General features: G+C 40.9%; 1 protein-coding gene across 5 annotated transcripts in view; it reads left to right on the top strand.

Annotated features, from left to right (window-relative positions):
• The first annotated feature begins 4,157 nt into the window (after positions 1-4,157).
• Positions 4,158-27,543, top strand: part of CLIP1 (CAP-Gly domain containing linker protein 1) — a 60,899-nt gene continuing 37,513 nt past the window's right edge. For 3 of the 5 annotated variants that reach the window (XM_056503904.1, XM_056503902.1, XM_056503901.1), the window contains exons 1-3: positions 4,160-4,245; positions 15,296-15,491; positions 15,951-16,516. In XM_056503904.1, coding sequence (XP_056359879.1) covers positions 15,398-15,491; positions 15,951-16,516 — 660 coding nt within the window. In that variant the 5' untranslated portion in view covers positions 4,160-4,245; positions 15,296-15,397. Of the gene's footprint in view, positions 4,246-4,462; positions 4,603-15,295; positions 15,492-15,950; positions 16,517-27,543 lie in introns of those variants that run through there. The other 2 variants (XM_056503905.1, XM_056503903.1) reach the window with 2 other exon arrangements.

Genomic DNA, 27,543 nt, shown 5'->3' with positions numbered 1-27,543 from the left:
GGGACTATTTTATTTCTAGGTTTAATTTTAGTAATTTAATTCCAAATTCAAATAAGGATAATCATACAAATTTCTCTGAGAGCACTCAAAAGTATCTTTTAAATTACTCTTTTAAATCTTCTCTTTGGAATTGTCCTTTCTTTTGAGGTGGCAGTCAGCATGGATAGTTCTGTGAGAAAACTGAAGCAGTAAGTAAAATTCCTGTATTTACCTCTGCTGTAAGACACACAGTTAATTAGGGATGGGGAGTTATCTCTGCTGCTTCTCTCATGATGAGGAATTCATTCCTCTGCATCAAGTGCTACCTCTTGTTGCACTGAAGATGCTTATAATTAGTGAGGTTTTTAATCTGTCAGCTGTAACTACTCAAATGGGTTTTGTATATTGAAACTGCAATCAGATCACACTCTTAAGTCCCAAGGAAAAACTGAATAGCAAAGTATTTTGGGTCCTTTTAAGTGCCATTCCCATGGTGATGGGTGTGGCATAATAACCTAGATTAGAGCTTACTAAAATGAATGAGTAATAAAATCTGTAATGAGGTGGGTATAGCAGGAGCAGGCATCACTCAAATTTTCCCACAGATTCCTGTTGGCATGGTCCTCGTGTTTATTTACAGCTCTTGGAGCACCAAAAATATTTTAAAATGCTCATGTACATCTAAAAAAAATCAAATCTCTGCAAAATATTCTGGGTATCACTCAGGTGGGAAGTTGTGTTTTAAAAAGATCCAAATTTCTGACTCGAAATTTTTATAACCCAATTCACAGTGCTCAAAATGTCAAGAAAAGAGAAATAGCTGAGATTCTAGAAGGTATCTGAAAGACATGGTAGCTGCTAAAAATAATTATTTCACTGCAAGCTCTGTGAGGCAGCATAGCTGAGAAAGGAAAAAAAAAAAAAAAAACAAAAAAAACGAAGGGGAGGAAAAAGCTGCAATAGAATGAAAGTGTTTCAGTTGCCATGGAACCCCGTAGCACCTTCACTCTTTGCCATGGCTGTGCTGCCCCTGGGAAGGGAATGCCACTGAGCATTTGTGCTGTTCCTAAGAATGCAGTGCACAGGCACTGCTACATTTTGGGGGGTGGCAGGGGATGAATCAGAGGGAGGAATTGGTGGTGATTCCTGGAGTAGCTTGAAAACAGGATGGATTTAATAACGTGGTAATTACTGTGTGACAATTGGACACTTCCTAGACTTCAGACAACTACAGCAGCAGAGATGTTACATAAGATTTTTTTGCAATATGAGTTTAGTTGTCACCCATTACTTGAATGAACATTGCTTTACCCTTTCTTTAGAATTCAGCACTTGATAGGAACAAAATCCTTCTGCTTTGCTTCGCTGTAGGTGAGAATTCAGCTTTTATTGGTATTTACATAAGTGCTAGAATGATTTGCATCTTTATTAATAGACTGGTTTCTCAGTTATCAGGGAAATGAAACACTCATCAGAAGGAACATTACTGTTAATTTAAGTACCTTGTTTAAATCAGAATGCAGAAAAGAATCTTATAATCTGTTCAAAAACTGTTGTTTTACCCATGTTAGATAGAACAAATAGTGTAAAATTGGATGAAAGCTTGTCTTGAGTAGCTCACCAAAGAACATGGGTTTGGAGAGCTTTTATTGCTGCTGGGTAGTGTGGCTGACCTGGGGAAGGGAACCAGTAAGTACATTAGCAGTGAAAAGACTCCTTGCAGCCTTTACAGAAAAGAAACTACAGAAAATAGTAGTGCAAGTGCTGGGGTTTTTGAAACAGCACTTCAGAGATGGAAAAAAAAAAAAAGCAATTAGCTGCCTTTTCTGTAGCAGATGTGACCATCAGTTCTGTATAGGAATTGCCAGATGTGCATATTGAAGAGATCATTCAGATGGAGAAAAAATCTTTACTCAAAATTCTCATACTTGGGTGAATACATCCCATTGAATAGAAAAATTAATTTCTTCAGTCAGGAGATCCTTACATTCAGTTCTTAAAAGACAACATTTTATCTCTTTAGAAAGCTTCAACAACCTTGGACCCTTCATAAATCTGAAAAAGGGCAGAAACAACTGCAACTGGTGTTCCCACATTATTGAGAATAATTTTAATTTTAAAGTGAGCCTTGTGGCCAGGATGCCAGTAGTTATATAGGCATCTTGAATTTCCTTGGAGCACCTAGCAATTCCTGTTCTCATGGAGTTATGAAAATGCCTATATATTATTTGTTGACTGATCTGATCATGCAGATCAGAAAACAGAGCCACCAGGACTGGTATCAAAGATATTCTGGCTTTCAATTATATCTAATCCTGTTATAGGAGTGTGGTTTATAGCACCATGATCTTTTATTACAATGATTCCTACAAATTGTCTGTGCCCTACTGGTGCAGACTGGTACACAGAAGCTGTCAACCATTTCCAGTTGGGGTGAACTGAAGTTACAGTTGTTCAAAAGCTACATTTTTGTGGAATGCAGTGCATTCAAAAAAATGGGTAACAGACTCTTTTTTTTTTTTTTTTTCCCCTACACGACTATGGGATCTTGAAGCTGAGTCTGTTCAGTAGGAAATTACTGGAAAAAAGTGGCACATTTCCTTGGTCTGTGTGACATTCTCAATTCTTGCTTTAGTCCCAGACATTTTTACCATACCCTTCCAAGGGAGTGAAGCAAACTACACATTTATACTATATTTTATCCCTTTATTTCCCCACTGGTACTGCTTCCACATGATGACAAGTTCTACAGTAACAGCAGAAAGTTGCAACTTCTAGTTTTTATCTTTAAGCTGTCTTGCAGTTGCTGTACTCTGTCCTAGATGCATCAGTCTGATATTGCTTATACAATTTTAATGCTGTGCACTGAACTGCAAGCATTTGAGATGGACTTACATAGTGGCAAATTAACTGAGAGACAAAACATCAAATTAATGATGGAGAATGATAGATACACTTAGAGAAAAACCCATTCTATATTAGCATCAGACCAGGACAGAAAACTCAAATCTGCACTGCCAGAAACACAAAGGTTCACCACTGCAGCTCTCAAGCCATCAGATATTTTAGGCAAGTGTTCTGTAAAGTTAGTACAACTCTCCAGTTTCTACCCTTACTGCAATTTTTGTGTCAGGGATTATTTCCATAGCTAGGAGCTGCAGGGTAATTTCTTTTTTTAAAGCGATCCTTTGCTGGCTCTGCACTTCTAAATGCAACCCAAAGTTTAAATCCAGAAGTCCTTAGTCAGCAAAACTTTTATCAAATTTTGCAGGGAGAAAGTGGGGTGGCTGTACATGGATTCAAATATCTGTTTCACCATATAATGGCCATGGCAAGAGATTCTATTTAACATTTAGGAAGTGAAATTCCAACAAACATTGCTAAATGCTGATGTAGTTGAAACCTATTCTTTGGGAGTGCATCACACCATTTTGTGCTTTACCGTGCTGGATTAATGCCAAAGAACGAAGCCAAAATGAAACACAAATTGCAATCAGTCCCCAGCAATGGAACTGCTTTCTCATCACCCTTTTGTTCGAATGGCATCATGCAGAAACCAAACAAGCTCTGAGACTGCAAACTGAGGTTTGCTTTGTGAGGAATTCAGTGGTGATGGGCCAGCTTCTCTGCCTGTTTATAAGAGGGGAAGAAGTGGAGCAGAGCTGTTTGATTCAGCCTTGAAAATCGGTATTAAATTGTTGATGATGGCGTTGGGGCTGCTGCTCCAGCTGTTTAAACTTTAGCAGTCGGATAACGCCAGCTTCCAATGTGTTGCTTCACAAACACAATGAAAATTAAAATATTCAGTACTTTGGGATAATAAATTTCTGCATGATAAATTTCCGGGCATCAGGACAAAAGGAAAATGGAGCGAAGGCAGCAGACAGTGAAGTTATTCACCCACTAGAGCGATGTGCTTCACACCTCCCCGTCTGTGCCCACCCTGTCCCCTCCCACCCGGCCGGGCTGTGCCGCAGCGGCGGCTCCGGGAGCGCCGGGCTCGCCCCGAGCCGGGGCTGGAGGGACGAACAAAGCGGGGGGCGGACAAAGAGAGAGGAGGGGGCGCGGGGAGCTCGGGGGCACCGCCGGTGCCGCTGGTGCTGCCGCTGCCGCTGGTGCAGTCCCCGCCCCGGCGGGCGCAGACGTTGTGCCCGCCCCGCTCCGCCTCCTGCGAGCCGGGGCGGCGCCGCTGCAGAGGGGCAGCGGGAGCAGGAGCGGGAGCAGCGGCCGGGGGAGGCGGCGGGAGCTGCGCTGGCGCCGGGGCCGGTGAGGCGGCGGGGCCGGGGGTGGGGATGGGGGGGCCGCCCCGGGCAGCGCGCGGGGCGGCGGCGGCGCCTGAGGGCGGGGGGAGCCGCGGCCGCCGCCTCCCGCCTCGGGGCCTCCGCGCTTCCCGTCCGGGCGCCGCGCTGGGCGGGTCTGAGGGCGCGGGGGTCGGCGCCGAGGAGCCGTGAGGGGAGCGGCGGGGCCGTGAGGGACGGCGGCGGGCAGGGCCCCGGCGCTGAGGGCTGTTAGCGGCCGCCACACGTGCGCCGCTCCGGCGGGGGCCCGGCCGAGCCCCGGCGGGACGGGGCGGCCTCGTCTCGCTCAGCCCGTGGGGTGCTTGTCCGGAGCGGGATCGCGAAGGTTGGATCGCAGCTTCTGCTCGAGTCTCGCCCTGGGAAGCTGCGGCGCTGTGCTGGGTTAGCGGTGCATTGAGCGGTTGATTCTGAGGGAAGAGGTCTGGGTATTCCTTAGTGCTGACCTGCAATTGCCAGCATCCTGCATTTACATACCGATATTTTACTGATAATCTGTCTTGGCATTTTTGGATTTGATTGGGTTTTTTTGATGGGCGCTCCCCATCCTGGCGCTGTTATAAAAGCTGCTGGTTTCCAGGTGAGCCGCTCTGGCCTCCCCTCAGGTGAGTTTGCTGCCATGTTCTCGGCAGGGTCGGAGCCGCGGGGTTCGCAGGCACGGGCGCTGCTCCAGGCCCCTCCTGTTCCCGCTATGGAGCTGAACCTCAGGCGATGCACGGCTCCCTTTTCTGTGCCATAGCTGTCATGGGGCACAAGGTAATTGCTGCTGTTACTCACAGGGTAATGTGGCTCCTGCTGCATAAAAAATCAGGAGTTACTTTTCCCTTTCATCTCGCTCCTGATTCCGTGCTTTAAATAATTTTTCAAAATATAAACAAACAAAAACCGACACCAAAGATATTTTTCAATATAGTGCATGGGCAGGAAAATTTACTCTGTGATTGTATATGTTGATGATTAAAAATATGACTGTGAAATAAAGACTTGTTCCTCCCCACCCCTTCACTTACCCACTGTGCTGAATGGGCAGGGTTTTATAGAAGTTCACAGGTTGCTTTGAGATCTTTGAGCAGAAGGATTTTGAAACATGTGATACTTGTGTTGACATGTAGGAAGAAGAAAGAAAAAGAGGTACAAAAGAGGAAATGCCTTGATGCTGGCTGCTTTGCAAAGTATTTTTTTGAAAGAACAGAAATATGCATTCTGAATGCAATGTAAAATTGAAACTAGCAATGGCAGAGTGGTTTTCCTGAAGCGTGTCCGTGTGCACCTGCTGCAAGAGTAGGAAGATTGCAAAGTAGATACTGTGAAGGAAAAGTAAACACCTCCCCTCTGCCCACAGCAGCATTCCGTATTCTAAGGAAAGTTTAGCTGTTCATCTTTTACATGCTGAGGATTGTTAGTTCTTGCTGTAAAATTATAAGATTTCAGGGTTCTCTTCCTGCCCAGTCCTTGTGTATGTGCTGGGAGCTTTTCTGTCTGTGCTAAAGCTTTCTGTGTACTGGGAGAGGGATGAGTTGTCTGAAGCAGAAAAGCTTGGAAATGTGACCTTAAATGTCTGTATCTTTAGGGATCAAAAGGAAGATTTTATTTGGAAAAAAAGAGTTTTATATCATTTGCATGGTTTCCCTTAAAGAGAAGCTCTCAGCTTTCTAGGCAGGGCAGAACACCAGCTGTGTTGTATGCTCATTCCAGATGTATTCTGTAGGGAATAGCAGCCTCTTTCCTGTGTGATTGCACTGTAGGAAGGAGCTGTGCTCTCTCTTCTGATTGCTGCAACTTCCTAGAGCTCCTGAAGATTTCCTGTCTGACTTTCAGGTTGTATCTGTTTGCCGTCTTCTGACTGTGGATACCCAAGACTACTTTTATTTACTCAGCTTGGGCAGATTGCATAATTCCTTTAGTGTTCCTCCCTTTATCCTTTTAGCCCTGTTAAAGTTTTTCTTGGGAGGGACTGAGAATATATCAAAATAGATTCTCCTTAAAAAGAAATAGAGAGCTCTGCCTTGCCAATATGATTTTTCAGAGCTGCTTTTCTTTCTCTTTCTAAAACACTCGGGTCAAATGTTAGCTCTGTATGTTGAATGCAAGTTTTCTAATGTTTGAACATGACAACCATGAATGAATGCAGCTCTTGTTTAATCCTTTGGCATTCCTTAGGGACTACTGGCTCTGCTGGCACGTTTAAAGAGTAACTCACTGGAATCCTTATTGGAGCAGCATGTTTGGAAATGCCTCAGATGGATGGTGTTTTGTTATTTCATGAAAGGCAATTATATACTGCATTAGCTGTAATCTCAGCTGCCCTCAGCCCCATGCCAGTTTCTGCTGGAGCAACCATTTCTTTGGTGTTGACCAGCAGAATTCTGTCAGCAGAGTTAAATCCCTGATGATTTAAAATCCTCCTGCTTGTGCAGGTGTCTGTCCTCCACATCTATTTGTTTTAGCAGAGTGGAGCTGACCCTTAGAAATACCCACAAATCTGGTACTGGCTCCTGGCCCCCAAAAATCTGTGAAGGATTCAGGGGACATATCTAAGGACAGGCTGTACAAGTTTGTGTTTTAACACCCACCTAGGTTTTTCTACTTGAAACATCTCATTAATTATTTGTAAAAATTAATAAGAATAGTACCCTACATTCTTTTAATTTATGAGACAGATCTTCACTGTTTACAGAAGAACCACCATTAAAAGCTATTCATTTTCCCTCATCTTTACAATCTTACTGTTTGTATTTTTAGCTTATTATGAGGGGAAATTGCAAGGCAGAGAGAGAAACTCAGTGTTGTATAGAATCAGCTTATTTGACACTCTCATTCTGCTGCTCTGCTTGGCAGCAGCATCCACTCAATCACAGCAATATTTATCTAAATTCTGAATTTGTACTTGTCCTGAGCTCTCTGCCAGCAGTGCAGCACTCATGGTGCTAATTTCAAAGGCTGAGAACACAGAGAGCTAAAAAGAGACAGCTGACTTGGTGTTTTCACCCAGTGTGAAACAGTTATAGTTTCACCCAAGTCTATCAAAATTAAATCCTTTCTATAAAAAGCAGCATCTTTGTTTCAGCTGCTTTGGTTGTAATTGTATTAGGGAGAAGCCTTTGTGCCTGCAAATGCTTTGGGGTTTGAGGCTGACAGGAGATGTTATTTTCTTTCTCAGAATTTAAATAGTAGGTCCCAAATAACTTAAAGTGAAGACTCTGCTATTCCAAAATCATTATTTTATCCTGACTGATTACACTTAATGGGATGGCTGAAGTGCATTATCATCAACAGAAGTCATTGTGGACAGTCAAACAAATTGTTGTTGCTGAAATGGAGGTCTTTGAGGAAAGACAAGAATTTCCTGGGAAAAATGTAGGAAAATTAGTAAGTGATGATAATGGGCTTACCAGAAGAGGTGGCAATTATTTACTTAGTTGGAAACTTTCTCTACTCCTCAGTCCTTGACTCCTTCTATAGGGAATGATGTGCTGAGGAAGGGGGATCATGTGCTTTCTGATCTTTTAATAGACCAGAGCAGTAATGTTTTTATAATCTGTGTGCACAGTGGCAACTTGAAGTGTTAGAGTTTGCATCATATTAGCAATTATCAGCTCTTCCTGATTAATTAAAGATAGGCAGAATCCTTTTAAAAGGACTGATCAGGCTGTGTTTGAAATAGCAATAGATTGAGAAAAAATTACTCACAAATTGCTGGCCTAAAATAGTTTTTTAGACATCCTCTCATTTGTGAGAGGATATTCAACACATTCAAAAGTCTATGTTTCAGTGTTTCTTTACTGAGGATCCTGAGGCATTTAGGAATCTGAATGAGCATAGCAAGTTCTAGAATGATAAAATGGGGTGACTTAAAATGTCCTTGGTGCAGAATTAAAATCCATAAGCAGAGCTGAAGCTTTGATGAATTACCTTCCTCATAGCAGTTCTGTAATATCTGACTGATGGTTTCAGGTCCTAAGGCTCTTACTATCTTTGATCTGATTCATCTTCTTCTTAGTACAGTTTCTGACTTATAGGAATTCACCTCACCTTTTCCCTTTCCTTGGTGTGTGCTGGGAGGACTCTGTTTATACAATTTGCAGCAAATATCCTGCACTTCCCAAGATAAAAAAACATCCTTATATCTTATTTAGCAACCTAGCAATTTGCTAATATCAATTTTTCGTGGATTTGGGTCTCATAATGGTTGCCTTGCTAACTATATTCAGTTCAAATTTTGTATTATCTCCAAACAAACTGATAACATGCTGCTCTCAAATGTATTGATGACAAATTTGCTTCAGAAGTCAGTTGTTCTAAGAGAGAAACTCCTAACTCTTGAAACACAAGTTTACCTCCTCCTGGTTCACCTGCTTCTGTGAAACCTGTAAGAATAGGATTTATTTTTATTTGAGATCTCCTGCCTTTTATTTTATTTAGTTGAAATTACACAGCAGGTGAAAATCAAAGGAGAAATACAGATTTGTGTGCATGCCTGGCTGATGTTGAAAGATGATCTAAAAGTCTTTGGTTCTGAATACCCTGGGCTCTGTGAACTCACGTGGAGAACAGTTCCAGTCATCTCTGTGGTACAGAAATGCAACTTCTGCTATTGATTTCAGTCAGGAAATAAATGTGAAGTTGCTGGTTGAGCTGTAGGTTCACATGTCCTTAACCAGGGACAGCACTGTGGGGCTTTGGGATGCCCAAATATTCTTCTTCAGCCTGTCTCAGTGTACAAGACAGAGGGAGCATCTTTGAGTTCTCAAGGAAACAGGATTTGTTGTTTGGAGTGAAAAACCCAGGAGCTATTTCTGGGGATGTCCTTAGCCCTGGGTGCAGTGGTTCCATGGTGGGATGAGTGATGACAAGACAGAGTGTTTGTGTTACAGCCCTGGGACTGCTCCAGACATCCCTGCCTGCTGCTGTCTCACCAAACACACTCTGCTTGCTTCAGACTGAGGAATGTCTATCTAAACCAGTGCCCTGGAAAACAGAATTGGAAGGTTTTTCAGTCCCTCAGCCAGTGACAGGGATAGCTTTGTTTCAGTTTCTGTTGGTTTTTGCCACTCTTCGTTTCAGGTTGGGTTCATCACATCAGGGCCACTGTCAGAGGAGCTGTGTCATCCCAGTGGGCAAACTTCCCAAATTCCTGCAGGCTTTGGGCTCGTGTTATTGTGGCAGCAAAAGCAAACTGTGTTTGGGTTAGACTGAAGCCCTACTAAAACTTGCATGCAGCAGTAATTTCCTGGGGTTATCCTGGTACTACTGTGAAGGCACTTGAAAAGAGCAAGAATTGCATTTGTTCTATTCATTTAATAGTTATGCCTGATTAAATTAAGTACAGATGCACTTCTTCAAGAGTCTATCCCTAGTAAAATTCATATTTATGTTAAAAAACAGAATATAAGAAACTGTGGCTTTGAGGTTGCTGTAGGATAAGTATTTGCCTTTCTGAAGGGCTTACCTTTGGAATTCCTATGGTGGTTGTGTTGGCTTGGGCTGGACAGCAGAATGTCATAAGGATCCTGTGTAAGTCATGAGACCTTCTTGTTTATTTTCTTATCAAAATTTTTTTTCCTGTTCCAGTACCTGCAAACAACAGATCTGAAAGGTCTGAATTAATTTTGTTATTTTCTACCTGATCAGCTGAGTTATAAATGCAGGGTTTTTTCTACCTTTAAAGGTGGGGTACAAAACATTGGTTTGAAGAGCAGGTACCAGCCCTCATGTTTTGATTTTGGCACTAAGCAGAGCATAGTAACCCAAATAAGTATGTTTTCATGTTCTTGGCATAACAAACATTGAATTAAATAATGTCTTGTCTTCTAGTAGTGATGTATCTGAAGGCTATGTTCAGATAACATTACTTGACTAATTAATTGACATAAAAATCAATGGTTTCTGGAAGATAAAATGAAACTGAAGCCATGTTTTTAAATGCTCCCTTTCTCTAATTGCTGTGTGTTGAATGAGTAATCAAATATTGGCTTCCAAATGCCAACTCTTTTTGTATTGAAATCTTAAATTCTTTATTCTGTTTTCTATTTTATGTATAAATTTTCTTAAATTACATTAGTTTCAATGTGGCTGGTACCTGAAGATGCCTCTAATTCCACAGTGTAATCCCTGAGCAGTGCAGTTAAATCCTTGAGGAATGCTCAGATTCTTAGTTTGCTTTAACAGTGGCCTCTGCAGAGGGTTTTACCTCAGCCCCTCCACAATTTGCTGTTTGTGCCTCTCTTTGTTAACAAATGCCTACGGTGCTTTCTGGTGTGTTTCAGTCTGAACTTGCTGCCCATTCAATAAATGCATCAGAGCTGACAAAACACATGGAATTTGCAGTAAGTCAGGAGCATGAGGGTCACAGAGAAGTTCATTTGCCTTTTCACTGTCTGGCTTCAGTGGATCAATGCAGAGAGACCTGGATGTGAGTTCATTGCTCCAAAATAGTTGTATTTAAGTAGTGAGTGGCCAGGAGCACCAAGAGTGCTGCCTCACTCCAGAGAAGCTCTGTAAAGTGAGTGCATGAGGGCTCCCAAATCCATCCTTCTGGTTTAGCAACTTGTAATTGTACAGGGCTGGCTTTGAAGTTGAGTGATGCATTCCCAGTGGATATTGTGTGCTCTGGAATATTTCATTGTAAATGCAATCCATTGCTTGCATAGTGGTTATTCAGACTTTTTGGGTGCCCAGTAAGAAATTTCTCCAGCAGACCCAGAATGCAGCAGAGGGGGAGTCAGGATTAGGAAGATTTTTGTTCTTTTGTGCCTCTTTCATCCAGAATTGTTCCTGTAAGGATGCTGGTGGGCATGTCCCAGTCTGGTGAGTTTATGCACCTGCTGTGCATGAATTGCTCCTCTCAGAATCTTCCAGGAATTTGGCTCTGATCTGGCTCATTCTTGCACACAAAGAAATATTCCCCAAGAGGTAGCGAGCAGCAAAGAGCAGTGCAAGGAGAAGGCATTGATTTTATACAAGTCCAAAATGGGGTTTTATTTTTAAATCAGGTATGAATTTCAAAAGCTTATAAATTCAACCAAAAGCATTAAGTGCTTTTGTAAATTATTATACTCCTGTAAAAAGTGAGTATATTTACAGCCCAGGAGAGTGAAAATACAACTTTTTGAGCTATAGGGATTAGATCTGAATCATAGAGAACGTGTTTATGTGCTTTAGTTTTAATACTGCAATAATTTTAGGAGCTGTATTCATAACTGTGTAGGGTCAGAGCACTTGGAATAACTCATGGACTGAAGGGGAAATATTCCAGGTTCAAAATTCCAAGTTACTTTCTCTAAACTCCAGATATTTGAGGAGTGATTCATTAGCTCCCTCAAGCTTGGCAGCAGCAGTTGGACAACAGGTATGAAACAGGTATTTAAGAAATGCTGTTCAGGCAGAGATTTCAAGCAGTGCTTCTTGTGCTGAGTTTGTTTTTCTCTCAGGAAGGTGAGGTTACTGCATTATGGTGGTCTTTGGAATATATTTTCCATTTAGCTTTTCTACAGAAGGATTTTCTGATTTATTTTGATCATTTTACCTTTTTTTCATGGTATGGGAATTTGTTTTCTGGGTGCTTATTACTGACTGGCACAGGGGTTGCATGTGATGGTCCCTGTGAGATTTTTCAGCAGTTACCTGTTCTACAAACTCCTTTTACAATATTTACTCTTTAGCTTTCAATGTGACTGTTCATATGTGTTTTGTACAGCACCTCTGTGCTCAGCACGATAAACAAATCAAGTGGTCTCTTTTTGAGCTTGGAAATGCATTGACATTGCAAGGAATATTTAGTCTATTAATGGTGTTAACTAAGTTAATTATTAATCTTTTTAATTTGAAGTGTTTTGAAGAACTAGAAAAAGTTGGACTTAATTATCTTAGAGGTCTTTTCCAACCTAAACTATGCTGTGGTTCCACTGGTACTCCTAAATTCTTGTCATGACTACAGGGTTAAGTGGAGTGAGCTGAGGCTTTTCTCCTTGTGTTCTTATTTCATTTAGTTCTTTTTGGAATACTATTTGTTGAAAGTAATCTTGAAAGGAATGTTGGACAGCTGCTTTCTTTTTATTATAGGAATTCCTTTTTTGACAGTTGGAAAATATTCTGCTTTTGTAATTTTGTAATTATGTGGCTACATTTTATTTATTTTTAATATCAGCCTGCCAAAAAAAGTCATATCTATTATCACATAGCACATTAGTAGGATTTATTTATTTAAAACAATGGTTCCCAACTTGTTGCTTGATCCATGCAATACTTAGAGGTCTTCAAAAGGTAAATAAGAATAAGGATATCATTAATCAATTAAAATTTATATTGTGTGTAGTCATGTATTTCCAATAATGGCACAAGTGCAAAGCCTGTGCTTAAAATATTTAATGTTCAGTTTTGTTATTGGTCAAACACTTCAGTGGAATATATTATCAGAGGCTTTCTGGACCCTTCCTTAGGATTCTGACAGGATATTTGGGACAGTAATATTTTTGCCTATTGGTTATAAGGATCCTTTCTCAGGAGAGCTGAGACAGATTCAAGGGAGGAGAGAACAAATTGAGACAAGCAGTGAGCTGCTGTCTTTTATGAGAACTGAAATGAGATCATTGACATCTGGAGCCTGTTAGGATATGCTGGAGTGTGTAATGCTTAAAATCACTTGATGCAAATTTATGTGTTTAATGAGCTCCATCAGGCAATGCTCTCCAAAGACCCTGTCCCTAAGACCAAAAGTTGCATTTTAACTCTTTCAGTGAGGCAGTCATTTATCCCAAAGTATTGCCTATAATCTTAGCTTTTGTTTTGTCTGAATTAAGGTACAATTTCAGTAACTCTGAAACCAGGACATGAGGGATTGTGTTACTTCTGGCCTAGTTGAAGGCCTGTGTTGAGAAGAGCAAATGACACAGCAAATATATAACCCATGACTGTGGAGAGCAAGATTAAACTATGAATGAGTACCCTGAGCCAAGAAATGCAGTGGTAGAACATTCTAACTTTCTGTTGAGCAGAGGCTTGTTAACCATCTATTAATAAATAATTAACTGAAACTGGCAAAGTCTAATTTGGGTGGTAATGTAGTGTGTGCTTTCTCTGGCTCTACCTGTCCTTGCACAATGCAGTTGTGGTGGTGCTGGAATGATCTTTGGGGGCCAAAAAGGAGGTGATGTATGGAAAAGAATGGCAGAGTGCTGGGGAGCAGTTCCAGCTTCCTGGATTCAGGAGAAACCTTCCTTTAGGAGGGCTCCCCTTGGCCCAACTTTCCATCACTTTGGTCTTTGGCATTGGCTGTGAACTAAAAAGAGCTGACCATGATGCTTCTCCTGTTTCTGTATTTGTACCAAATCCTTCTTCATCTTGAAGAGTTTTTCTGTTTCATGGATTTTGATGGGATGAGGAAAGTAAGGGAGGTGAGCATGGAGATTCTGGAATTGGAGAGGAGGGAATAGGGCCTGCAGCCTGAGGAAGGGAGCACATTTTTGAGAGAGAAGAGAAGGCTTTCAGGCCCTTGATGTGTAAGGTCAAAGTGCAGTTTTAGATTTCTAAAAGGAAAGATAAAGAAATATGATGCAGAGTCATAATTGCTGGAAGATGGGTGACAAACTTCTGGCAACACTAGAAAAAAAAAGGCTCAGAAATCTTTCCAGCACTTCATAATTTTCAGGGAGCAGAACTTAAATTGTAGATAAACACAATTACGTCCAAGGTGGTAATTCATGCTGTTTAAAGTATAACATTGTTGAAGACTTAGAAAATGCCTTGGATTTGGCATGGCAGGTCTTGAAATAGAATGAGGAATGTTTCACTTTGGTGTTTAGGTTCACAAAGCAGTGAATTGATTTTTAGGAACGGTGATTAATAATTCATAACACAGGAAGGATAAATCTTAGAATGGCACATAAAGCCAGAATTGGTTTATTCTCCTTAGCTCTCCTTGCTGCAGCAGAGCTGTCTCTCCTGGCAGGTTTGTTTTACCTTTAACTGGGTGCTGAGCTCCCCAGCTTTGTGTCCTGACAGGTGCCAGAGCTCTGAGTCAAGGGCAGGAGCAAGACCTGCTTTGTAGTTCTTGTCTGACGTGTCCTGAGCAAACAGTTGAGCAAACTCGCTGCGTGCCCGTTTCCTTTTCCCCTTCAGCTTTTTGTTTAGGTGTGTGCTGCTGCTGTTTAAGTGGTGTAGCTGTTCTGGCAGTGCTTCATGTAAAAGTCAGCACAAAGCCAAGCTGTGTTCACACAGAATAGTTTATGCCTTTGAAGAGGGGGTAGAGCAGTCGCCTTGAAGTTCGGCTTTGAATTCACATTCGAGGTAAAAAAATGCGGATTTTTCATTAGAGATGAAAAAGCCTTTCTGAAGTTTTGGTAATCAGAAAGAAGATGCCTCCTGTGGCAAAACTCAGTTCCCTGAAAAGCTTTGAGCTGGCTTCCAAGTTCTATCCTAGCAACGTTGGGATGAGTCCCTCCTCTTAGCTGGGGCACTGGTGGGGACTGCGAGCCAGCGTATCTTGTGATCTGAGGTCACCCAGAGCTGAGGTGGCTCTTTGCTTTTCAGTTCTCATCATGTAACTCACAAACAATTTCAGCTTTTCAGTTCCAATCTCTTAGGAACTTTACTTCTTTTATCCTGAAATTCCTGGCTGTCTTGATTTCTCTTGCTGTTGTTTCTCTGGTTTTAAGTTGGTTTTGCTGGGCTGTTGCAACACTGGAAAAATGTGACTGAAAACAGTTGTGTGTGCACAGCAGTTAAATCTATGTGTAATGTTAGCTATGCTGTTAAGGGATTTGTTTTTCTTTCTAAAAATAGCCTTTTAGTTTAAATCTCAAGATAAATACAACAGCATTCAGCAAAATGAGTTATTTTGATGATTTAGGTTTTAATAGGAAGTTCAAAAGATGAAGTTCAAAGATGAGGAGTTGGAAATGCTGCTGGTTGCTACTGGAAAGCATTTTTAGAATGCATCTTATACACAGATTGTGTATATAAAGAAATCCCTTCTGCAGGAATTAACACTGATCTTTGCTCATGTCTCATCTTTTTATATACAGGTTTATTCCATAGTTGAAAAAGTTTGAACAATATATTTTCTCCATGTTTGGAAAAAGATAGTTGCTACAGAGGAGGAGGATAACCACTGGTATTGCAAAAAGATGAGTATGTTAAAACCAAGTGGACTTAAGGCTCCTTCAAAGACCATCAAGCATGGGGGTTCATTGCTGAAAACACCTACACCTGTTGCTGCTGGTAAGGAAAAGTTAAATATCTTAATTATCCCCTTATCTCAAAAGTACCTTGAATGTTGTAGTATACACTGTTTTTACTGTTTACACCAATGTATTTTTGCTTGTATTTCTGATTTTAAAAAATTACATGTAGAACTTACAAAACATCTAAAGGTTACTAATGGGAGATCAAGCAATTTTCCTCAAAGAAATCTTGTCATGATAAAAACGCTTTGGGAGTTTTTGAAGTCAGACTTCTGATTTTTACAAGTTTTTTACCAAAACCTTCATTAAATGCATGCAGTGTCTCTGTCCTTAGATTTTTTAATTATTCTTTACAGAGATTACAGCGTTCGCACAGGAAAATTAGGAGTTGTGATCCCCTAATTAGGGACATTGTTACATTGAAACTAAGTAATGATGCTCTTTGGAATATTAATGTATTTGATTCCCATTGTTTCTCATTGTGCTTTGATTCCAGCTCCAGCAGAAAAAGCAGCTCTCAGTGAGAAGACCTCAAGCACAGCCCCTGCAGATGCACACGAGGAGTTTGTGGATGATTTCAGAGTCGGGGAGCGCGTTTGGGTCAATGGAAACAAACCCGGCTTCATCCAGTTCCTGGGGGAAACGCAGTTTGCCCCGGGGCAATGGGCGGGGATTGTGCTGGATGAGCCCATCGGCAAGAACGACGGCTCCGTGGCTGGAGTTCGCTATTTCCAGTGTGAGCCCCTGCGGGGAATATTCACCAGGCCATCCAAACTGACCAGGAAAGTGGTGACAGAGGACGAGGCCAACGGTACCCAGGCATCTCACGCCTCCAGAGCCACGTCCCCAACCTCCACATCAGCTGCTAGTGTAGTGTCCTCCACTGCTGCCCTCCCCCCTTCAGGAATTCCACAGAAATCCCCCCTTGCTGCTAAGGAACATGCAACTCCTTCTCAGATTAGCAATCTTTCCAAAACTGCCAGTGAATCTATATCAAACCTCTCAGAAGCTGGATCACTAAAGAAAGGAGAAAGGGAGCTCAAAATTGGAGATCGAGTGCTGGTAAGTTTTCCCTGTCTGCTTTTGATTGATTAATTGAAATTTCTGCTAATATTCAAAACTTTTCTGTCATTTCCTTGGTCAAGATAATGTAAATTTATGCTCTAGCTTTCTTTGTCTAGTGTTCTCTGTAAACAAGCTCTTTGCATGCTGTGGGAATATCTTGGCAGTACCAAGATAAAATGGTTATTTTGGCAGGTTTTAATCTATTATGTTTTGCCACTGTTTAAAACACAGCATTGTGTTTAACAACATATTTGTAGCTTATCTCTCTGCCTCTTCAAGAGTGATGCTAAATAAAAACCAAGCCTGTGAGATTTCCATGCAGGTCTTCTGCCCTGGGCAGAAGCTGTCCAGGGCTGTGTCTTTAGAAAGCAAATAGTTCAATAATTGATTGTCCCTGAGTGGTGATAGGCAGGAACAGGAGCAGTCACATAATGCCACTGATCAGCCAGGAATTACGTGTGCTCTTGGGGATGTGCCACAGCACTTGGCAGCCCTTCTTAAATTCAGGCCCCTAAATGCTTCTGCCAGTGTATCATCTCACCTTTTTAAAAGGGAATTGCTCTGTTAGTTTTAACATTTAAAAAAAATAATGATCAGAAAACTGATGGTAGGTTATGTATGTTACATTCTTAGTTTAAAGACTATTTATGTAGTCTTCATATATAATTGGAATGATCCTTGTATGCCCACTAGATCTATGATCTCTGTAACAGAGACCTGATTTTAGGTTTGATTTACTCCAGTGAATCATTAAGCTGAAGAGTTGTCTTGCTCTTATTTTGATATAGTTTCTTCTTATTTATGACATAATTTTAGAATTTCCATTAAGCAAGTTTGAGTATTCTGGCATAGAAACATTTCTGGGGTTACATTATATAGGAAAAATCCCCTGGATTTTATTGGTTTTTCTGCATTGCCCCACCAGATAATAATTCTGCAGTGAAGGTTTATTGATATTTTAATTAAGTTTATTGTATTTTTGAGGGAGGAATTTACCTCCTCTTTCTGTTTAAGAAGAGCTTAAAGCACAGGGCCAAGTTATAGAAGGAAGCAAAGGTGAAGTGAGGGCAGGGGTTGGCTGACAGCTGGATTTGGGCTGAGATGTGTTTTCTTAGAGTGCCAATAGAAACAAAGATTTGTGGTTTATCCCTGGCTATTTCTGTCAGAGACTGAGCCCTGTTGTCCTCCAGGGCTTTAACCACTTGTCTGCCTTTTCCTCAAGGACCTTTGTGAGCCCTTCTGGGATGTCCCTCTTGGGTGGCAGAATTCTCTGGTGCTGTGCAGGCATCACTCTACCTTCCCTGTGTCTAATTAGTGCAAATGGCAGAAGCAGCACATCCTAAGTGCCACACTTTGATAATAATAAGGTCCCAAATTGTTAAGTAGGACAAGTTAAACTTAATATTTCATCCTCTCTTCTACCTCTGTTTGCGTTAAGTCTTCCTCATGAGTCATCAAATTGTAGTTTGAGGTTTTGGGGTAATTCCTAGCACAGTATGTTGGTGATGCATAACTATAATTTCTATACCAGTATGAGACACTCAGGAATGTGAATGTTGAAGGGGCAGGATCCTTGTTTACTCTTTTTTAATCCTTTTGGATCTCATACTAATTATTTGTAGCAGATCCCAGACACTGCTGTCATGTGTTAATAATAATTCAGATGTAAATATCCTAAGTGGCCAGGTTACTTCAGATAATCCTAAGCTTGGCTGAATAATTGATTCATCTGTTAATATATATTTTTCCCTGACACTGAACTGCTATTCAGCACTGAACTGGAGAGTTGAGGTGTCACTGAGTAATTCTGAGAACTGTCCTCAGAGCCTCCAACCAACACCAGTTGTTGGGAAAGGCCTGCCTGTCACTTTTGTCTCTCTCTCAGCCATTCCTGCTCCATCAGAGGGACAAATCCACCTGGCCTGCTCCACATCTCTTGGGTTTTATTTATGCTGACAGCAGTCCCTTTTCTGTGATGTGTAACACAAGGGAATGAAAGACTGGGTGGAAGTTGCCAGTCCCATCTCAGCACAGAATTTCCTCTCTAAGTGACAGTGTGGTGTCACAGCCACGTGAGATGTTCCAGTCTGACCACAGCATTGCAGGGCTGGAAGGGCTCAGTTCTGCAATATCCATCAGTTCTTGCAGCTTGGACCAACTGCTGTGAATATTTTGTGAAGGTTTTTTTGGTGGTTATGGACATGTGGGGAAAACAACTGCTGGGAATTATGCTTTGAGAACAGGGAGCCTCCAGCAGCAAAGAACTGCACTTCAAAACAATGAATTCATGATAGACGAAAGCTCATTTGGGAGTCCTATTAAAACAGCTAATTGGAAAATGATGTCCTGAAGGGCAGATTCATAGATGGGTAAGGCACAGCTCATCAGCCAAGATTACATTCCAGAATGGACATCAGATGGCCTCAGCTTTATTGATCTTAGTGTGTGATCTCAGGGTGTGGAGTGTTACACTGAAGTATTTCAATCTGTTAATTTTTTTCCTCTAACTTTGATTCTAAAATGTCCTGTGTGAGAGTTACCTTGAGTGGATTAGTTAAATTATTTAAAGTTTCTTTTTATTGGTGGTAACTGGCTGGTTTTGGATGATTTCAACAAAAAAGGCAAAAATCTTACAGCTCTTTTTGTGTGCCCAGTCTGGATTCAGCCAGTGTTTACTAACTCACATCTCAACTTTCTGTGTTATACAGATGCAAATTGGGTACAAGTTTGTACCTGAAATGTTTGGCTCAATTTCAGGCTTTCCCAGCAGCTCAGATTTGTTGGAACATTCTCCTGTTGCTGCAGAGATGTTAATACTGCTCCTCTCCAGGAAAAGATGCTGTCACTCCTCAGTTTTCTTCTGCATTGTCCCAGCAAACTGCTGCCTCACTAGTGCTGGGGTGAAGTGGTTTGATTAAAGGCTGATGGGAGCAAAGAAGTTTGAGGAGGTGATTAAAGCTCCAGTGTATGGCCTGTTCTGTTTTGTGTGGAGAGAAAAGATGCCTTAGGCTTTTCTCTTAGTCCTTTCATCTCTGGTGGTTTCACCAGCCTTTTGTACACTTTAAGTTAGATTACCAAATGATACAGGGTCCCATGTTAGACTCCTCTCAAACTTCTACAGGAGAATTTATATCTTCAAAATATAAAGGGTTAATAATAAAGGAAGCTTCCAGTGAATAGATCCCTGATTTATTTGATTATGAAGACAGGTACCCTATATGATCTTTCCTTAAGTCAGATAACATTAGGAAGAATAATGGTTGCATACAGATTTGGGACACTTTTTCAGGGTTGAAGAAAATAAATTCCAGAGAAGTAAAAGAAAAAAATTTCTAGAGGGAAAAAAACAGAGACAAGAAATGCCAGACAAAATAAATTCCACTGCAAAAACCAAGTAGAGCTGTGAGGTGATCACCTGTGTATTCTCAAACCCAGGCTTGCTCAGAGCATCTCATGTGATGTTGTGCTGAACAGTGCTATAGATACAGAGATAAAAAGAGGGAAAACAAGCAGCCTTGCTTTTTCAGGAGGCAGGAAAACCTCTTTTCCCAAAAGACCTTGGATATTAAAAAGACACTGATATCAGAACAAACAGTGCTTCAAGGTATTGGATCTGTCAGCTGTGGGTGCCTGCAGAAAAATACTTAAAACAATCAGCTATAACCTTTCCTGGTTTTTCCCCTCAATTTGAAGAAGACATTTCCAGGCCATTAAATTGAGTTGTAAACATCAGAAAAATAACTCATGGTAGACATCAATGCCCTTAAGGGAAATATAATAATTGTGGAAAAATTCCCATTGTCCTGTTGTCTTAGGAGCTCTTTCTTGAGAATCCAGAGGAGTCAAAGCAAATCAAAGTGAGTGAATACACAAGTATTCACTGAAGTATTATAGCCCTAAATGGATGTTCTAGTGGACCTTTAGATTTCTGTAGTTTAGTCCTCAAGGATGATTAATTGAAACAGCACCCTGTGCTCTGCTGTCTTGGGAATCTGATGATAAATGTCTCCCTCAAATCCCAGTGTATCTGAGCCATATTCAGCAAGCTTTGCTCAATTTTCCTTTCACTAACAAGAAACCAACAGTACCTCATGATAGTATTTGAAAATGTTGAAAATATAGGTAGGTAAGTTAGATATATCAAAGAATTGTGGTTTATTATGTGTAATTCTCTATTCAGCTTTTCATTTTGTACACTGATGTATTTTTTACTGAATAAAAATAAGGCCAAGCCTAAGAAGAGTTATTAATGCAAAGAGTAATTCAAACAGCTCTGTATTAGGCATAATTTCCATTCCTAACATATGATGTATGTCCTGGAATCTGGATGTGATTTAAGAGTTAGAGCATTAACTCTGGACAGCCTGATCTTGTATTTGGGGATTCTGTAACACAGGAAAATTGAAGTGGAAATCTGCACTTTCTCCACTGCCCTCATCCAGCCTTTTGGGGGTTAATAACACAGTGTCAGAACTGCAGTTGATTTTTCTGCTGAAAATCAGGCTCCAGCTTCAGCATTTGAACCTGCTCTGAATAAGAAGTGCTAGTGCTCAGTACTGAACCAGATGGGGAAAGAACAACAGAAAACCAATTCAGAAAACAAATTACTTTCAGGCTCAGCCAGTTTGGTTTTCCTGTTTGAGTTGTGGCCAGAGAACCTGTTTGCCCTGGTGCTGCACACTTAGGATTTCTTAAGAGCCTGATGCAAAGTTGATTTTAAAAACAAACAAACAAACCCCCCTGAACTACCCAACCAAAACAAAGCCAGCTTGTTAGTAAGAGAGAGGAATCTGCTCTATGTGACAACTGTTGCCTGGACCAAAAGTTGAAGCAGCTTTGACAGCGTTGTCGGCTTTTCCCTGAAGGGACCAGATGCTGTATTTTAAATAAATAAATAAAAATCTTATCAACCTAAGGGGCCTTAGCCTTCTCAAGGGATTAAAGTGCTTTCATTCATTTAACCAGTTACAGCTCCATCACAGTCTGCCAAATCTGCAGCTTCTGGGGCTGAGCTGTAAAGCTGGAACTCGGCCTCCGTCCATATGTTCACAAAAAGATGCAAATTCAATTTACAGCCATGTGCTGATGTGGCCTTTTTGCAAAGTTCTTCCTGTGCACGAGTGACATCTTATTTTTCTTTATTCCCTGTTTTACAGAGCTGGCTGTAAGTTACTCTGTGCTTTGATGTTTCTTTCCAAGGTCTTTGGTGCTGGAGCAGGCAGGGGCTGATAGGAGATTATTGTCAGATTTGTTTCCACCCATGTAACCTATCTGCAAGTAAACATGACGTAGGGCTGTCAACTGATTACATTCCAGGGCTCTGAAAAGCAACCAAGAGAAACTTCACATGTAGAGAGGAGTTTGTCCCTTTAGCATTGTCATTGTGGTGTTTTTAAGGTTTTCTTTTTCTGGATTTTACAACTTTCTGAAATGCACTTCTGAGTTTACTCTGTTTAAAAGTCTATGATTATATTTGACTGTTATAAAAACAAAAAATTCATTGGTGGTGTTACAGTTAAAACAGTGCAAAAATATCTGGCACAATGCACACAAGGATGGAAAAGGAAGAAAAATTTGGAAGTTGGGAACATATGAGTGGTTTGTGCTCTCCTGGGGCTTTTCTCTGGAGCCTCCTCCATCAAATGTGACAGTTCTAACTGCTCAGTCACACTTGTGCTTTGTCCTCGAGCTGAGGTGACTGTGAGGTATTTCATGGCTTTGTCATGTTAAGTCAAGGATGAAAGTAATTCTTATATTTATGTATGTCTACTTAGGCACAGTATTTTGGATATTGTAATTTATGATGTAGATTAGTTTGCTAAGTGGCTGCTTCAGCATGAAATCCATGTATGAGAAAATATCTGAGGGATAAGGGATATCCAAAGGCTTTGCCTTCAATTCATCATCTGAGTGTTTTTCCCAGTGCAAAGCTCTGCTTTCTTTTAATGTTACTTTGAAGTATTTTCCAGACATGGCATTACCTATCTGCTCACAACTAAGGTGTTAAATTTATCTTAGAGCAAGGCACAGTCGTGGCTGAGTCACTGTTTTGGCAACTCCTTATTTAACTTCTAATTGCCTGTGAGCTCCTGGGCTGGAATGGCAGGGACTGGTGACTTCCCACATGCTTTGGTAGTAGTTAATTCCTTTTTTGTGTGTGGATTCCCTGGCTCCCTTCCCCTCTCCCTGCCTTCCCAAGGGGGAATATCCAGGAACACTTTGTCCTCAGTCATTTCAACACAGGATGGGACAAAGAACAGTTTATTTACTTATTTTAGTTTTTGCTTTTTTTTTTTTTTTTTTTTTTTGTGGTGGTGATGAATTCACATGTGGCTTTTGTAGTATGGAATTGCTGTTAGGGGTTTTTTTTTTTGTTTCCTTTCACTTGGATGAATGAATTGAACCTCAATAGCAGATCAGTTTTAGTTACTCAACTGTTTTCTCTGGAAGTGAAGGATTGTGTGGTAGCAGTGTGTGAGAATCTTATTGCCCATGAGGTTTTTTTGCCCACTTTGGCCTTGCTTTTGAACTTTTCAAGTCGACTGCAACCAAATTGGGTAGAAGTGGAGAGGATTCAAAGCAAATTCTTCCAAGTTCCATGGAAACAGCCCAATAGAAGGTGGAGACTCTGCCCACCAGTTCTGGAAAAGCTGCAATTTGCTTTCACAGAACTTTGCACATCACAGAATCCACATGATCAAGGCTTGTCTGAATCCTGTTCCCATCAGTGGAAACAGCAGAAGTCATTCTTGCATTTTTAGGTAGTGAAGTCACTCCCCCATAATATCCAATGCCACAGAAAAGCTGCCATCATTAATCCTGCTACTCACAGAATTGCTGGGTTGAAAAATCTGAATTTTGGAGGCCAGTTTAAAGTTTGGGAAATGTTCTAGCACTGTTCCAGTTGTGCCTTGATCTAGTGTTAGATGTTGTGTAGGTAATTTTTAAAGGAAATAAAATAGACTAAAGCAAATACCTAACATCTGTCTAATCTCAGCAGAAAAGGCAAAACCTGACAGAGCAAGCAAATGTTGACAAATTAAAATATGGCAGTTTTGTCAAACACTTTTGCTTCCTTCTCTAAAACTACAGATTTATAATGGAGAAGATGTCATTATGGAGTTATGTGGTGGGATTATTATTATTTTAAAATCCTGAATACTGTCTAACAGTCTAGCTTCAAAATTAGCACTTGACTTCACTGACAGATTTAAGAACTCAGTGCATTTACATCCATAGTTATTTGAAAAACCCATTGGAATTCAGAACACAGCTGGAAGATGACTCAAGCAAGAGAAAGTATCTTGCAATAAAAGATTTTAAGACCTTAAGCTGCTAATGTTGGAAGGGAAAAATTGAGGTGTCTTGCTCAAAACCTGTGTGTACCTGCATGGTGGATGCTGCACAGCTCTGTAATCTTCCAGCAAAGCATAATGAGAGCCAGTGGCCAGAGGCCACAGTCAGATTTGGTTTATTTGAAATTTAAATATGTTTGAACAATGCAGTGATTAAATATGAAAACAGCCTGTCAGTGGCAGCATGTTTCCTGATGGATATCAGCTCTGCTCCAAAAACATCCCCACAGAAATCAGCTCAGTACAGTTACAGGGTTAATTACAGATGAAACTGGGTGAAATGGAAGGACCTGTTCCATGAGAAGCAGAAGAGCTGATCCCTTTGTCCCCTCTGGCCTTGAAGGGGTGAACAAATCCATTAAATATAATTTCTGTTGCCAGCTGGAAAGAGTTCTGCTCAATTTGGAGAAACAAGAGGAAGATGATTCTGATTAGAACCTGATTAGTGGATCCCAGGTGTTTCAAAGGCTCTCTGTGCCTGGATGGGTTTTGCTTTTCCAAGTGCTGAATTGTCCTAAAAATGCAGAAGTATCCAGGTGATGCTTTCAGGAGTCACAAGTTTGTGCTCAGGCAGAAGGGGACACAGAGCAGTTGTTATTCACCTTTTACCTTCTCTGGGCAGGTTTGAATAAGTGATATTGTTACACTGACAGCGTTCAGACCCTGCCTGTCCTCTTTTCCACAGCACTGCTCAAATCACACTCTCATTTTTAGACCATCTCTCTTTTACCCCTCTGGATTACACTGCTTTATTTGTTACCTGCTTTTCCTTATCTTTGGAAATGTGGCTCCACAAAGGTTCTCACAAGATCTGATGTGTTCATCCCCCTGTCCTTACACCAGGAGGTTTTTAACCACTTCAGATTTCCAAACCCATTTTGCTGTTTCACTTTACCTGGTAGCAGATTAATGTAAGCTCAGGTACAGTTGGATAAATGGAATTTAATCTCTTTTTGCATGTGTTTGACATAACTCTGGTGAGTTCCAAGCAAAATTCCTCACCTCACCATGACCTGTAGTCTAACCTAGATTCTCTGGAGTATTACAGCTTTGTATTTTTCAGCTTGATTCTATTGAGTGTGGGAACTGACTGAGAAAAGGTCTGGCAGTTCTTTTCTCTATCCATTATTTAGTGACCTGCCTTAGCATGAAAGAAGGTCATGGAAAACTGTCTTTGTGGTAGTTGTGCTCTAGTTTTTCATAGAACTTTTAGAAACCTTTTAATATTTGTTTCCCCCGTTTCTTTTAGATGATGTTTTTTATTTTAGTCCTTCATGCAGTACTGGAAGTAGATCTGTTGGCAAATGCAGCTAGTTTTGTGGTTTGGGGTTGGGTTTTTTTACCTTTTTTTGCTGTAATTCTCACAATTTAAAAAAATATGTATAAGAGATGCTATACACTGTAAGTACAATTCTTTTTCCATATTGATTGGAACAGTTGAGTTTAATCATGTCAGGATCCTTTTTTACCATTTATCCATTAAGTCTGTGTATGTACAGCAACTTCCATCACGAAAACCCTTTACCACACTGTCCTGTACAGTAGCACCTCACATTGTACTACCAAGGGAATAAATTATTATTGTTTTCTTCTCAAGGCATGTGTTGTCACTTGCAGATGGAGATAAATACCCTTTTTGGTGAGAGATGTCTGTGGATGACTGGAAGCTTTCAGTAGTCTCAGGCTTTATAAAGGAGGGCTGACCTGTCTTTAAAGCTGAAATTTAGAAAGCTTTTTGTTAAAACTGAGCAAATTTCTGATTCTCTGAGCACATTGCAGCCACAGGGTGCTCTGATTCCTGCTCTTGTAAAGACACACAGTGTGCAGAGAGAGAAATGCAGTAGCTGCTTATTCAAAGAAGCTGGACTGGGTTTGGAAAAAACCAAAAATTGTTTGGCATTCTCCCTTGAGTCCTGTTTAAAATAACCCAGGTACCATGGTTACAAGACAGTCACTTTGCTGCCTCTCCTGGGAATCTGGTGTTGAGCAGCCCCATCTGGTCCGGGATCTGAATTGCTGCATTTGCTGGCTCCCACCAGGCCCTGGGTCAGGGCACTGCAGGGGCTGGAGCAGCTCCAGGGGTCTGGGCACTGCCACATTCCTCCAGGCTCTGTCTCCCAGCTTGTGCTTTAATGTGGTCTCTTCAAAATAAACTCTTCACTAGTTTTTCCATAAACGTGGAAGATGAGCAGGGCCAAGGTATGAAGCAGAAAAGGAAGAATATTCATTCTGCACCAAGTTTAATGTGTTATCCTGGAGCCAGCATTGCTTCTCTGGAGGTTGATTTGCAGTGTGATTTGGAGGGAACAGATTGCAGCAGTTTTTCCTGTCCCTGGGAGTCCTTGCATGGAGTTATCCTGTTCCACCTTTTACCTCACTTACCCCACTCATCTTCCTATGGAAAGGTGGTGGGTGGCTGTGTTTAGGTAATTAATTTGGATTTTTTAAAAAAAAAAATCAACACGGACACACAGGAAAAAAATTCCATTGCCTCGCTCAAGGGCTCTGGAAAAGGAGATTTAGGAATCTCTCTGTGCAACCCCAAACCTGAGTGTTGTCTCTGAAGGGATGCTCCTTATCTAGGCCATTATTCTAGCTTTCCTGTCTAATTTCTTAAATGGTTTTATAGAACCTCTTTTGATTTAACTCTCTTTTTTTCAGGTAGAAAACAGAACAAAATTGAGTGGGGAAACAGTTCCTAACCATAGCTAACTAGTCTTTTCACCTAAAGATATGTTCCAAATTTATCTGGGAAGAAAAATTTGCCAAACAAAACCAAGACAAACCTAGAGACAAAAACCCCTACCCAAACTTGCTAAGAAAAGGAATAAGGAGGAGAAATTGGAGCTCAGTATGGACTGATAGTGCAGTTAGAATTTATTTTTATGTTTGTACTTAAGATATTTACCCTCCAGAAAAAGTAGCTAATGTCTGATGGTGAGTAACATATCTCTCAATTTAAGGGTTAGTTCTTCCCAGAGATTACTTTATCAGTGTTGTATTTTCCCTCCTCACCACTGGGCCAGAGATCTGGATTCTCTATAACTCTTTGAGTGTTTACAATTCTTTTTTTTTTTTAAGCCAGTCTCAGTGTTTGTTTGTGTGTTCTCTGCCAAGAGCACCAAATACCAAAGGTTCCACGAGTTACTATATTAGGCTGAGTCATGATAACTGTAAACTTGGTGTGTTTTTATTCCATGGAGAGTAATAATTTGCCACAGTGCCACTTAAAGCAGGATCTGAAGGTGACCTGCAGTTGTTCCAGAATTGCTTCTAATGGCAGAGAAGGGGCTGTCACCTTAAGTGTGGACAAGAGGTGTCTCTGCCACTATTCTAACTTGAATAATATCAGAAAAGGTTCATTATTCTCCCTGTTTTTCTGAGTTTTGGGTGGATTAGGATTATTTTTCTTCATCAGTTGAAGCCTCATCTTGCCACTGGAGCTAGAAGGTGGAGCACAAATGTGTGTGGCAACTCCTGGCAGTGACTTGAGACTTTGTGGATGTGTAAAGTCCTAAATTCCTCACAGGTGACCTCATGACTGAACTCTTCCCAATTGGAATAATGTGAATTCTCTCATGTGCTGTGATCATGCACCTTAATTTACAGCATTCTAATAATCCTGGGAAATTCCCCCAAGAAACAGAATGTCTGCTGCAAAAATTATAT

The sequence above is a fragment of the Oenanthe melanoleuca genome, chromosome 15, assembly GCF_029582105.1.
Source record: "Oenanthe melanoleuca isolate GR-GAL-2019-014 chromosome 15, OMel1.0, whole genome shotgun sequence".
In the NCBI taxonomy this organism is placed as follows: domain Eukaryota; kingdom Metazoa; phylum Chordata; class Aves; order Passeriformes; family Muscicapidae; genus Oenanthe; species Oenanthe melanoleuca.
The sequence above is the reverse complement of the archived record's forward strand: the minus strand, read 5'-3'. Positions and strand labels throughout refer to the sequence as shown.